General features: G+C 45.1%; 1 protein-coding gene across 1 annotated transcript; it reads left to right on the forward strand.

Moving 5' to 3' along the window:
- The first annotated feature begins 9609 nt into the window (after positions 1–9609).
- LOC147731610 (general transcription factor II-I repeat domain-containing protein 2-like) lies at positions 9610–11292 on the forward strand. The gene is made up of 2 exons (XM_086954221.1): positions 9610–10323; positions 10723–11292. Exons 1-2 carry the CDS (start codon positions 9610–9612, stop codon positions 11290–11292), a joined length of 1284 nt encoding a protein of 427 aa, XP_086810347.1.
- The last annotated feature ends 3324 nt before the right edge of the window (positions 11293–14616 follow it).

The following is a 14616-nucleotide window of genomic DNA, read 5'->3' on the forward strand; positions in this document are numbered from 1 at the left end:
AGGCCTTTAGTCGGGCTAACTTTACCTAAAAATTTAACGTGCATTTCAAATATATGATTATGCATGCACACATATAACCTTCAGAATAAATGCAAACTTGAAATAAAGAATGCAACTTTACTTATGCAAATATAACTTGAAATATAAAATGTGAGTAATGAATACATGTAAACATTTTAAATGAGTACTAGGGCACACGTTTATAAGGCTTCAGTTTCTCAATAGTCACATTTTATTATTGCGTTTTAATGTTCACAGATGTTAATATTGTTAAGGCAGACAGTAAATATAATGTCAAAATACAAATGCAAAGTTGCTTAATGATAACATGTAAAGGATGGAGTCTAAATTGCACTACTCCAGGTCTCACCCATTAATTTGTTCATTGATGAGGGGGATCAGGTTATTCAATTCATCTATACCTAGGTATTCTCACACTTGGGATTTTAACTGAGCTCTATGTCATTCACTGGGTGGCTGGATAATTCCAGCCTTTCTAGGAAACAGCTGTTTGCAATGCTGACTATCATGCTTTGCTTTATCTCTTGTAAGATGCTTTCTGATATTAGAGCACTAGACTTATTTTGACGTTCCTTTACTCCTGAAGGGGTAATGTTAACCACATTTAACACATGAATAATTTTTTTATCTGGAATTTCTAGACAATCCCAGATCGGGAGTGGTGAAATCCTTGCAGGTTATGAGATTGTGTCTCGCAAGCTCTGACGAGGTGGGGTTAACCTGCTTTTGATATGTATTGCTAAACCTCGTAAGGCAGTCTGTATATCCTGTATGGCTAGATGGGTTGGATGGGTGATGCAGGAAGCTAGTATTGATGTTTCAATACTAGGGGCCCATTCTAACATGGGCTCTATTTCCTCCATAGCCTTCATATTGGGGGCCAAATTGGAAGATATTTTAAAGACAGTGAAATGGTGATCTTATCCCACTTTTACGAAATTCTACTTCAAGCCAACATCTCAATTGGCCTCTCTGGTGGTAAGCAAACTTTAAACAGCATAATCAGAGCCTTAGGTCCTGACACAAAATGAGCAATTTCCTAGCACATGTAAAGGAAAATTTCAATTCTATTAAGGACACAGAGCTGAAGATTATCCCACCCACCTTGTATCCTACAGAAGACCCTCCCGACTGATCAAGGATAAATGACAATGCAGGTTATAAGTATTTTAAATATGGTCTTACTCTGGACATTTTTATTTATGCATTCTTGATTGTACTGCATTGACAATGTTTTGGTACATGATTGATTATAACATGCATGTAGGATGCGTACAAGATTCTAATTACTATTGTATACCTTCTGGTAACAGAAGAGAAACAATGAAGTGCAACATGAGGCTAAGGAGAGGTCCATGAAGCTTTTCTTCGCACAAAGAAAGAGGACTATGATGGAAGGACAGACCCTTCTGCTGTTATGGAGATTATGATTGGTTGTTTTACATATTCATGGGCATTGTCTTTTTTTATTGGCTTTTGTCAAATATCAGTCAATAGAGTTGAGCATAATCTTTGCCTCTATGTCCTTAATAGAATTGAATTTTCCTTGACATCTGCTAGTAAATTTTTCTTGTAGCCCGCATGCATAACCCACAAAGCTCCACACACCTCCACTTCTTCTTTTTTTTGTCTGAAAAAAATCTCTGGTGGTCAAAGGGGCCCATAAAATGTGGAATCCCTCCACCTTTAGCTACCTACATATAAACATAAGCAGTGCATGAAGCAATTATTCTCTGATAGCACCACAAGAATGTGTAATTGTCTACCACAAACTCTATGTTCCACTCACTTTCTGGAAAGATTTAATAAGAATCTCAAAATCCTTGTTAGAAAGACACTTTGTTTGCACTGGCAACGTAATCCTCTACTTTTTTATCTAACATTGACATTGTTTTTTTTATCAGTATCTGGTGACTAGTTTTGTTTGTGTTTATTGTAAGGTACTTTAATGCCCCTGAGCCATATTCACCCAATAGAAAATTGCATTTAGAAAGAGAAATAAAGAATTCACAGGGAGTTGTGTTGCTTGTTTGGTCTTCTTGTGCTGAGGGCCCAGCACTTGTGCGATAATCTTTTGCTCATTGTCCTTCCAAAAGTCCCATGTCAGTGCATCCAAGCCGCTCCAGTCCAGCATTTTCCTTTGTATTTTGGGACATATAAGCCTGATTTAAAATTTGGCGGCTGAGGTAAATCTCTCCATATGGCGTACTATTTTGCTCCTGCCATTTAGAAGGTCCTCTGCCATCCAAATTTAAAGATGTCTGACTGGACAGAGGACACCTCTTTACGTTGGCAGGAACCTCCATGATGGCGGTTCCTGTTAATGCAGCACGTGTTTGATGGTTGGTACAGTCAAAATAATGATACAGTCTGTCAAACTCTTAACATGTTTTTGTATTTGCAAAACAAACTAATGATAGCATAGGAGTTATCTCCAATGCTGTGGGGGTCATATTTACAGTTTTCACTGTCCTTTAATGCTAGTTTTTACCTGGCAGTAAGGGTCAGTGAACACTAGCCATTAAATTGCCCACTCTAAATTGGGTGGGAAGTCGAGTTGCCTAACCTTAGAAAGCCCTTGCTCCATCTGGCCATTGGAGGATATGTCAGTGACTGAGAAGGAGTATTTTCCATTGCTGACCTACTTACGTCTGTAAATCAGGCCGGCGGACCTTTTAGATTGGCAGAGAGGGTACTCTGTCATCATAGCGGGGGACTATCCTCTCGGCCATATTGGTAATCAGGCACATAGTTATGTTTAATTTACCAGGACTACAACTACCAGCATGCAAAGAAAAAACACTGGAATGGACTGGAATATCTTTTTACATCAGGAAATGGAAAACATGGCAGCAATGTACTTAACATCATGTTTGTGTCACGGACAAAACTAACATTGAAACATTAAGGTAATGTCCACCTGGCTAAAGTGCATGTGATGTTGCATCCTTCCCTAGAATGGAAAACGAATAGAAGACCATGAAAAACAAAAACCCCATCAAATGGCACAATTATAAATCAATAACCAAAGCATCCAAAAATCGTTTAATGAAAATGGTCTCAGTATTTGGGTGAAGGTGCAGGATAAGAGCTCAGATAATAACTAGTCTACTTTAGGCTTGTTACCTTTCTCCCCATTTGTTTACATTTTGCTATTGTACTTGGACCGAGAACTAGTAGGTGTAAAAGTATTTGTGTAAAATCCTCACTATTCTTCTAAGGCATTGCCATTATCCCTCTGTTGTTTAATAATAATGATGAAATCATTTAATCGAGAAAGAATGTAACCAATTTAAAAATACTATTTAAGTACATTCTTTATTAGTTTGTTGTTAAGGTATATATATTTCAAAAGGAAAAAAGAAAGATTTAACTGCTTTTCTCTATTTTTTACCAGCATGGCCTTGAAAATGCAGGCCAGGTCCAAAAAGAACAAGCATTTGCAATGCAATAGGTCTCGCTTTAGGAAAGTTTGAGCTATTGGTATTGTAAATGACAAATTTTGTATTTATGTGTTGGTTTTGAAAATAGCTAAATTAATCGCTTTGTCATTTACAATTCCAATAGTTTTAACTTTCGCAAATGTGACACATATAGCATTTGTAATGCAATATGTGTTGTATTTACGTGACCTAGATGTATTGACATTACAAATAACAATGGCTTTTAATTTTTAAAAATAATTAATACTTAAATAAAAGTTATTGTAATTTATAATGGCAATAGCTTAAACTTTTGTAAATAACTTTTGTGAAGATTATGTTCATTGTATTTTATTGTGACGAAAATTCAAGAATAGAAGTGAAATATTAACATATTTTTGTGACATCTCTAATAAAGCTTGAAACATTGAGAGAACATATTTGAACCAGTTGTTGTTGAATGGTTGCACAGATTGATGCTGTGGTGGCGCTGAGTGATGTTGTGGTGGCAACAAGTGATGCTGTGGCGTTCAGTGATGCTGTGGTCGTGCATAGTGATGTTGTTGTGCCCCTGAGTGATGCTGTGGGGGTGCTGAGTGATGCCGTGGTGATGCGATAGATAGAGTGAGTGTGATAGATAGATAGAGGGAGGGCAATAGATAGATAGAGGGCAATAGATAGATAGAGGGAGGGCAATAGAGGGAGGCCGATAGAGTGAGGGAGGGTGATAGAGTGAGGGCGATAGATAGATAGATAGAGGGAGGGAGGGTGATAGATAGAATGAGGGAGGGCGATAGATAGACTGAGGGCGATAGATAGAGTGAGGGTGATAGAGTGAGTGAGGGCGATAGAGTGGTATAGTGAGGATGGTAGAGTGTGGGTGGTAGAGTGGTAGAGTGAGGGCGGTAGTGGTAGAGTGAGTGCGGTAGAGTGGTAGACTGAGGGCGGTAGAGTGATAGAGTGAGGGCGGTAGAGTGGTAGAGTGAGGGAGGTAGAGTGAGGGCAGTAGAGTGGTAGAGTGTTGGGATTGGCCGCAGCGCAAGAATAGTTAATCGCCACTAACCTTGCTCTGATGACCAGCAGAGACGATGTTCGGAGATATTCCCCCCAGTCCCTCCCAGCCACAATTCCAACAGTGGCAGTATGAACCGTCTGTGAGAACTCGTGCCAAGGGGGGGAAGGGAAGTGGATAAAATAATAAACGGGCCGTGTAAGTCTTCTGTGGGTCCCTCAAGGGTTGGACAAAAGGACTGTGCGATCTCAAGAGGATTGTCCAGACTGTAAGGGGGAACGACAAGACAAAAGAAAAGGATTAACACCAATCCTAGTGTGAGCTATTTTAAAGTCTGGAAGCCTTCTCCCTTTACTCACCAGAAGGTCACACAACCAAACTATGAATTACGGTCCTTTGCGTAACTGCAGAAGCCACCAAACGGGGGAAGCGTCTTTCAGAGCAAATGAAGGTAGCTGGAATGGGAATTCCCCTTTTTTGGAAAAGTTAAATATACTACCAGAGAGCAGAAGGCTTAAAAGGGCAGCACAAACAAAGTTCACTAAAGAATAAGGTCGGTGTCGTTGATGGCACAACACAAGTTCACGAAAATGTCTTTTGTAATGCTCCTCTGTTACTTCACAAACGAAAACATCAGGCATCCAGATTAGGCTTCCCAAAACACAGGAAAACTCAATACAAAGTTCATGGGTGAGTTTGTCACCAACACGTGACCCCAGCTACTGCCAAAAGGAATTTCAGAGGGAGCGTCTTAGAATTCAGATGCTTACTCTAATAATTGCCTTTCTCTCTGTTAGGCTCCTGCCCAACCCACACACTGCAGGAACGAGGTATGTCCCAATCCACTTCCCTGACTCACCAGCCACTCACTAGATGGTACATATGAGTAAGCTGATGACCCAGAAAAGGGGGTGGAATATATATGAAGGCACCAAACCTTCCACCCTGTAAAACGCAGTATGACGAACACCCTCCTCCTCGCTTCCGCACCTGCATAAACAGTGAGACAAAAAATACACCTCACAATAGTCTCTCAGTCCCCAATCCTACCTCTGTACAACATGACCATATCCAGAAAACAACCACACATACACTTACCAGAAACAGATGCAGGGTTTGCTTCGAGGAGGTTCTAGTCCAGGGCAACACTATCCCAAGATAACTTCTCTTGGGTTGAATTTAAATCAGGACTAGTATTTGGGTGATTGGTTTGGGCGTGTAAGAAATGCAGGGTAAAAAACACGCCTAAATAGATGGCATGAACAAAAAACCCCTGTATTTCCTGAAATAGTAATAGGGTCTAAGGCCGGGGTCTCCAACCGGTCGATCGCGAGCTACCGGTAGTTCGCGGAGACCCCGGGAGTAGCTCGCCTGGCCCTTGCTCTGATTGGAGGAGATCTGTGGATGGGGCGGGCCGGGCGAAGCGGATGACCCGATGACGCTCCTCCGATGACGCTCCTCTCCGGGAGCTGCAGACTCCTCTCGTGAGAGTCTGACGTCATCGCCAATTGAAAACGCGCGCTGGCATCGCACTCTCTGCCACTGTGCTACGGGTGCCAGCGCGGAGCTGTAGAGTGACTTCCACCGCCAGAAGCCGCCACTGCTGCAGGTAAGCTCGTTCTTTTCGTGCCTCTTCCCCCCCCCCTCACATCTGGTGCCCCTCTGACCCCCGCCCGCTGAACACGCTCCGGCTGCTCTCCTGCCTCGCTCCCTCTCTTCCCAGCAGATAGACCCCCTCCCTCTGACCCCCGCTCGGGCTGCTACCCTGCCTCGCCAGACCCCCTCCCGCTGACCCCCGCTCGGGCTGCTCTCCTGCCTCGCCAGACTCCCTCCCCCTGACCCCCGCTCAGGTCTCCTGCCTCGCCAGACCCCCTCCCGCTGACCCCCGCTCAGGTCTCCTGCCTCGCCAGACCCCCTCCCCCTGACCCCCGCTCAGGTCTCCTGCCTCGCCAGACCCCCTCCCCCTGACCCCCGCTCAGGTCTCCTGCCTCGCCAGACTCCCTCCCCCTGACCCCCGCTCAGGTCTCCTGCCTCGCCAGACCCCCTCCCCGTGACCCCCGCTCAGGTCTCCTGCCTTGCCAGACCCCCTCCCGCTGACCCCCGCTCAGGTCTCCTGCCTCGCCAGACCCCCTCCCCCTGACCCCCGCTCAGGTCTCCTGCCTCGCCAGACCCCCTCCCCCTGACCCCCGCTCAGGTCTCCTGCCTCGCCAGACCCCCTCCCCGTGACCCCCGCTCATAGTAAAATAGTAAAAAAAAAAAACAAGCAGAAGACAGGGAAGGAAAGGCTTGGCTGTTGAAACAGGAGACCAGGGGCGGACAAACTGTGTGATCCTGGGCAGATCTCTTTATATTACAAGGTCTCTTTTACCTTCTCTGCCAGAAACGCTGCAGCGCCCAGAAACAGGCACACCGCCAGAATTTAGCGCTTTATAAGACGGACATTTACTACTGTAGGCATAGTGTACAGATGACGAGAAAACTGTTGAACTGCGAGTCACAGAACATAAGGACGAATGCACTGATGCGATCACGGTAGAATAAACGTGAAATAGCAATGAAAAATTAAAAACCTATAAACATGAAATTGAATCGATTACGACAAATATCACGCACATCAGGGATGCGGTGCTTGGCATCAAAAGCTCTGCCAATGCACCGATTCATTGTCTCTTCTGTGCCAGGCTTTCACAGCCCGGATGGTTTCCTGCTGCAGAAAGTGTCTCCCCCCAGAATGTAAGGAGTTTGCTGGCAGCGAGGCGTGGGCTGGTTACTAAGAGCCAAGTTATATATAGACTCGGTGTGTGGCTCGAGGTGTTTTGTGTATGTGTGTGTGTTTGTCGTGGGGTTAAAGTTTATTTGAATTAGGGAGAGGGGTCCGGGTGTTTGCGGTCGATCTCAGGGGGTGGGGCGCGGGGGGCCCGCTTGGTCTGTGCCGCAGGGTGATGCCTGGTCTGCTGAGGGTGGGCCGCGCAGAGCGGAGTGGGCTGCCCGCCACACTTTTCTTTTGATGCGTGTGTGTCACTGTTCTGGAGTGAGGAGAGAGGTGGCAGGGAACACCGTGGGGGTGGAGGGAAGAAGCGGGGATGGAAGGGGGCGGAGTGGTAGAAGGGTCAAGGCGAACCGCGCGGGATGAGAGGGTGGGGGTGGGGCAGTGAAAAAAAAAAAAAGATCCCCTTGGGCTGCAAATTCCTTGGGTGAACTCCGAATGGGAGGTCCACTATTACAATCCCCAGCCCAGAGCCAGATAACCCCCCAAAAAGATTCTCTTTTGCCTCTCTGCAAGCCTGTTATCTTGTCTCGTATCCAACTTGGGAACACGTACCTGTGATGCATGGTTTGAGGCACACGCTGTGAACAGTGGCTGAAAAATGTAAACCTGCTTTAGGTGGAAGGTAGTGGATTTCTGTTCATTGTGATAAAAAAATGTTTAACATTCATTGTACAAACAGCAAGCAAGCATGTTTCATCGGAATAGCGCTTGTTGGACTAGTCATCACAATATGAGACTGAAGGGGTGACTGGAGAATTATTAATTTGTGTTCTCATAGGAACACATAGGACACGTGCTAATGCAACTTCCAGGATAATTGATAGACAAAACATTTAATGAAGTCAAACATGCCAAGGACATACAAAGGGGAATGATAGTAATTGAAATGTAAGTAGTAAAGCTGAAGATTCTGTGGGCGCTTGAAGGAGTTGTTAAAATTAAGGGCGTAGGATGAGCACTGTGGTTGAAATCTCTTGCATTGTCTTCTTTCTAATTTGTTTTGTTCATACACGTGCAAGTAAAGTGAAATTCCTGTTCACCCTTTCTACGGCATTCATTTGCAAAACATCCACCCTTCTCAGGCGTTAGCGGGTACTGGAATAAACACTGAAAAAGATGATTCTCGTCCCACCCTCTCCCAGCACCAGCAAATATCCTAGATCTGTGGATAGTGAGACACATTGGAAATGGCATCTTCTCTATGGGTTGGGCATTACACGGTGAACGTTTGCAAGATAGCAGATGCTGTTCTAGCTTTCTTCCAAATTCCCAGTGGCATCTCTGTGGCCAGCATAGGCTTGGAGAAATAACGCTGTTTTTGCATCATTTGGCTGAGGTTCCTTTTACGAGAGCCTCTGTGCTGTTACTATCCGTCTCAAGGCGTGCCTAATGGGTAGACCCCCTCCCGCTGACCCCTGCTCGGGCTGCTCTCCTGCCTCGCTCCCTGTCTTCCCAGCAGCCAGACCCCCTCTCGGGCTGCTCTCCTAGGTTACAGGTGAGCGAAGAGGAAAGAGCTAAACCTCCTTCACCAATGTCAAATCAATACCCACCCCACCCCAGAGAGCAGTATTTGTGATTGAAATGGGAAGTGATCTCTATGGGGCTGGGGCAGGGTGCCGTGGTTATAAATAATCAGCCTTGTTATACATGCTTTTAAACACCTTTAAAGCCTTAACATTCCTCCCGCTGACCCCTGCTCGGGCTGCTCTCCTGCCATGCCCCGCTCCCTCTCTTCCCAGTAGCCAGGGCCCCCTCACTCTGCCCCAGCCCAGGCTGCTGTTTTGGCCTCCTCCTTGCCTCCGCTCCTCTTCCCTTCCCGGGCTGCTGTTCCCTCACTTTTTTGAGTACAGGTCTTTAAGCCTAAACAAATGTTCTTGAATCTTGCTTTATGTGTGTACTTGATAGTGTTTAAGTGTGTTTGTACTTGTGTTGGGGTGAAGTTGATGGATATAAAGATGTTGTTACAGATCCTGTTATAACACTTTCGCAAGTGCTTTATCAATCTTCCTGCTTCCTCAAATTTGCTTGAAACTCTTTTTTTTTGCCTCAGTGCAATACCACAATCACTTACGCCTCATCACTTTCAAATGTCACCAGCCGCCCCTGATTACAGCATTATTAAAACTGTCCATGTGGTATTCTTGCCTTTTGTGGATTGAATGTGGACTTCATCAACATTTTTACTCTTGCTACAGCATCAACAGCCAATGATGGGTCAAGAGCCAGGTCCCTCCAAAAGGCCGAAGACTTACCACTTCCATCAAGAGTGGGAGAACGAATTTTTATTTACACAAATCAAAGACAGCTGTGTGTGTTTAATCTGTGGAGCAAAAGTTGCAGTGGGGAAAAAGGGCAATGTTGAGAGGCATTTTACAACAAAGCACATGCATTTTGAGAGGAAGTTCCCTAAGGGAAGCAGCCTGAGGTCACAAAAAGTAAATGAACTGAAATCTGCATTGCAGACACAGCAATCTTTTTTCACAAAGCCAACGAAGAAAGCCACTGCAGCAACTGAAGCATCCTTGGTAGTTACTCATCACTTGATCAAGCACAAAGCAACATTTTCAGATGGAGCAATTATGAAGGAAGCAATGCTTCTAATGGCCCACTCTTTATTCAAAGACTTTAAATTTAGCCCTGAAGTTATGTCTGGCATTTCAGATGTGCAGTTGGGGGCAAACACTATGGTACGAAGGGTATCTGCATTATCGGGCAACGTGACAGAGCAGTTGGAGCGGGATTTAAAGACATGTAAATATTTTTCTCTGCAATGTGATGAATCTGTTGATGCAAGCGATATTGCACAGTTGGCTATCTTTGTTAGAATGGTTTTTGAAGATTTCACGTATAAAGAAGAATTTTTAACTCTGTTGCCTCTGAAAACCACAACCAGAGGATCTGACATCCACAATGAGGTGAAAAATTATTTTGCGAAACAAAATGTTCCATTGAAAAAGTTAGTGGCGATAACAACTGATGGTGCACCCGCAATGATAGGGCGTCATTCTGGCTTCATTGCCAATTGTAAAGCAGATCCAGATTTCCCTCCGTTATTAAACTACCATTGCATTATACATCAACAGGCAATATGTGCAAAGGTAATGGGGTTTGATCATGTGATGACTCCTGTTGTTAAAATTATTAATTCAATTCGTGCAAAGGCCAAGCAGCACCGAACCTTCAAATTGTTCCTTGAAGAACTTTCAGCTGAGTATGGTGACCTTTTACTGCACACTCAGATCCGATGGCTTAGCAGAGGAAGAATACTGCGAAGATTCCTTTCCCTATTGCCAGAAGTCAAAGCTTTCATGGAGTCTAGAAATGAAGATACCACACAGCTGTCAAACACTGAATGGTTGCTCGATTTAGCTTTTTTGACAGATGTCACAGAGAAATTAAATTTATTGAACTACGATTTGCAAGGCAAAAACAAGACAATAGCCAACATGATTAGTTCTGTGAAAACATTCAAAACAAAACTTAATCTTTTCATACAGCATGTACAGAAAAGAAAGTTTCAGCACTTTCCCTCAGTGCTCCAAATCCTGTCAGAAAACAACATTGAGGCTGGGATCCTTGACATACAAAAATACAGTAACCTCCTCGTGAGGCTTAATCAAGAGTTCAGTGACCGGTTTAGTGATTTTGAGCAACTGGAGCCCTGTGTGATGTTCACTTCAAACCCCTTCATGGAAGTGGATCTTAGTGACATTTCAGAGAAAATTAGTGTTCTTCTGAACCTTGACTCTGACACCATGGAAATGGAGATGGTCTCACTTCAAAATGACATTGAATTGAAAGCAAGGCAATCTGACATTAATTTCTGGAGTCTTGTGGATGCAGAAAAGTTTAAGAACATCCACACAGCTGCATTGAAACTTTTTTCCCTGTTTGGCTCTACCTATCTTTGTGAATCTGCATTTTCCGATATGAACTTCATAAAATCTAAGTTTCGCACACGTCTGACTGATGAACATTTAAATGACTCCATAAGAGTTGCCCTCTCAAACTACACCCCAGATTACAAGGCATTACTGGACACCATGCAGTGTCAAGTCTCTCACTGAAATTATTTGTATGTAGTCGTAATCAATACTTGTTCAGTCGCACTTCCTGGGGAAATGACAAATCTGTTTAATTATTAAAACCAAGATTAAAGTCGCTGCAGAGAAGAATCTTCAGCCTCCTGCAAAGCTTTTTTAGTATTTGAACAAGAACAATGCAATGTGTACTGCAGGCCTGTATTACAAACACAATAAAACTTAGCTGGAGAGAAGAATCTTGAGCACGTTTCCAAATGATTATTTGCAGCATAAAAACGAATCAGTTCCACATTGAAGTTAAGATCGCTTTCCATGTATGTTTGTTAATTGAGCCGCATTACAATGATTATTTCAATGACCACTATTACTGGAAGGTCTTAATTTTGGACCTTAATTTTGGACCTGTTAATTGGAATGACTTGAAGCGTCACAAATCCAAAGTCATTCCTTTTGGTGTTCTGGGCCTGTCTTGGGTATTTTGTTCAAACCACAGTATGGGCTCTGATGAAATTAGGATTAAAGGCAATGAAACGAGGCGTGGGGGGGTCTCGCGGAAAAATGCACAAGTTGATTCGGGTTCGGTAGCTCACGACTATGTTCACTGGTCAGAAGTAGCTCTCACTACACAAAAGGTTGGAGACCCCTGGTCTAAGGGAATCCGAGTGACGTGATGGCTCTATTCACAGAATGATCGATTGGCAATACCCAGCCGGGTTTCCACTCGCGGAATGGCCTCAAACGTCACTTCCGCCCATAACGAGGCGGACCGGTCACAGTCTAAACGTGTGTACAGCGCGATACCGCGCGTACAATGTCTTGCCTCACAGCGTCTCAGGAAACATGAAACAAGGCGCTGAAAAGGTGACGAACAAACAGGAGCCCCTGGATGTCGTTGGCAAATCTAAATCAAGGGCAATTGGGAACGGAACAAAAAAGGGGCGCGCTATCTAACTAACTACAACCTACAAGGGACGGCCACTAATAAAAGGGGAGGGAGGGTACAGGCAAATACAATAACGGAACTCCAGGACACAGAAAAAGGGAGAAAAAGGAAGGGAATACTCCAATGAATCTCACGAGCCCGTGAGAATCAGCAACAGCCAACAGGATACACAGGAACCAGGATGCAGGAACCCACAGGTTAGCAATAACAAGCAGAGACACTATGGTAGGACTAGTTTTTATGTGTAACTGGCAAGTCACGTGATGGTCAAGACATGGTCATGAACAGAGGACTGGGGACCGAATCCTAACAGTACCCCCCCCCCCCCAATGACCCTTCCCACCGGCCGGGGCTTGCGGGGATGCTGTCTATGGAATAACCGAACCAAACGAGGCGCATGCACCCCCCCAGCTGGTTCCAATGTACTGTCTTCTGGAGCATAACCCTTCCAATCCACCAGGTAGAACAACCGACCTCTCCTGCGTCTGGAATCAAGTATTGCTTGAACCTCGAACTCTTCCTGACCATCCACCAACACAGGGGCGGGAGGGGGCAAAACCTGATCTGAGGGAACAAAGGGCTTCAACAAAGAAGTATGGAAAACAGGATGGATCTTGTAATCCGATGGCAATAAGAGCTTCAGGGCCACAGGACTGATCACCTGTACTACAGGGAAAGGACCTACATACCGGGGCTGAAGCTTTTGTGACCCCTGTAATCTCAGATTACGTGAAACCAACCATACCTGATCGCCCACCTTGTAACCAGGGGCCGGGGCCCTATGACGATCCGCCTGCAGCTTCATAGCAGCCTTGGCTTCTTGCAGCCTGACCCTTGCCTCTTCCCAGATGTCGCTTAATCGCCTACACACTTCATCAATGGCTGGCATGTGCCCAGTGGGTTGGATTGCTAATGCTCTAGGATGATATCCCATAGAACAATAAAATGGTGTCATTCCCAGGGCGGTATGAACACTATTGTTGTAGGCGAATTCTGCTATGGGCAAAGCCGTCACCCAATCACATGACAGGGACGTAATCAGGCACCTCAAGTATTGTTCCATTGTCTGGTTGGTACGCTCCGTCTGCCCATCTGACTGAGGATGATACGCAGATGACAATCGTATATCCATCTTGAGCACCAGACAGAGTTCAGTCCAAAAATGGGACACAAATTGCGCCCCCTTATCTGATATCACAGCAGATGGTAAACCATGTAACCGTACCACCGAGGTCATAAACTCCAAAGCCATCTCCTTTGCTGTCGGGATCTTAATGAGTGGGATAAAATGCGCCATCTTAGTGAACAAATCCACCACTACAAAAATGGCGGTGAATCCGGACACCGATGGAAGATCAGTGACGAAGTCCATACTGACAGTATGCCAAGGAGAGGGAGGGACCTCTAACGGCTGCAAAAGACCAGAGGGCTTTCCGTGGGAGGGTTTATTAATGGCACAAACAGGACAAGCTGACACATACTTCTGAATATCCTGTGCCATGGTCTCCCACCAAAACCATCTCAAGCAGAACTCCTTCGTCTTACCCATCCCAGGATGCGTGACCAAGGAGGAAGAGTGACACCACTCCACCACCTTCCCTCTCAATTCGGGTGGAACGAATAACCGATCCCCATGATACAACAACCCATCCCGGGACACCACCTGAGGTAGTTGTAACCATGGAGCCAGATCCATCCCGCATAAACAGTCTTTCACGGTAGAGGAAAACTCCTCCATCGAAGCCGCTCCAACTATCTTCACAGTGTCAATCATAGGTCTACTCTCCTTCACTGATCTTATCTCATCCGGATCAATATGAATCCGGGACAGCGCGTCAGATTTTATCTGCTGAGCAGCGGGTCTATATGTTATGACGAAATCATATTCGTTAAAAAACAAAACCCATCGCATCTGCCTTGGTGTCAATGCCCGAGCTGATCTAAAGAACTCCAGATTCTTATGGTCCGTGTAGATCGTAATCGTATGCCTGGCACCCCACAAATAGTGTCGCCATTCTTCAAAGGACAGTTTCACGGCTAACAACTCACGTTCCGCCACAGTGTAGTTGCGTTCAGCTGGCAGCAATGTTTTAGAGAAATAGGCAATAGGATGCAAGTGGCCCGTATCCTCTTCTCGTTGCGACAGTACACCACCCACTGCACCAGCTGACGCATCGGTCTCTACATAAAACGGCAAGGCAGGGTCAGGATGGGCCAGCACAGGAGCAGACGTAAAGGTCTTCAATAACAACCGGAAGGCATTCTGAGTCTCAAGGGACCACACAAAAGGGACCCCCTTTCGCAATAATCGAGTCATGGGCGCCACAATATCAGAAAACCGAGCGATAAAACGCCAGTAGAAATTGGAGAATCCTAGAAGCACCTGTATGTGCTTTACAGTGGAT

This window comes from Lissotriton vulgaris, chromosome 2_1 (genome assembly GCF_964263255.1).
Source record: "Lissotriton vulgaris chromosome 2_1, aLisVul1.2, whole genome shotgun sequence".
NCBI classification, from domain to species: domain Eukaryota; kingdom Metazoa; phylum Chordata; class Amphibia; order Caudata; family Salamandridae; genus Lissotriton; species Lissotriton vulgaris.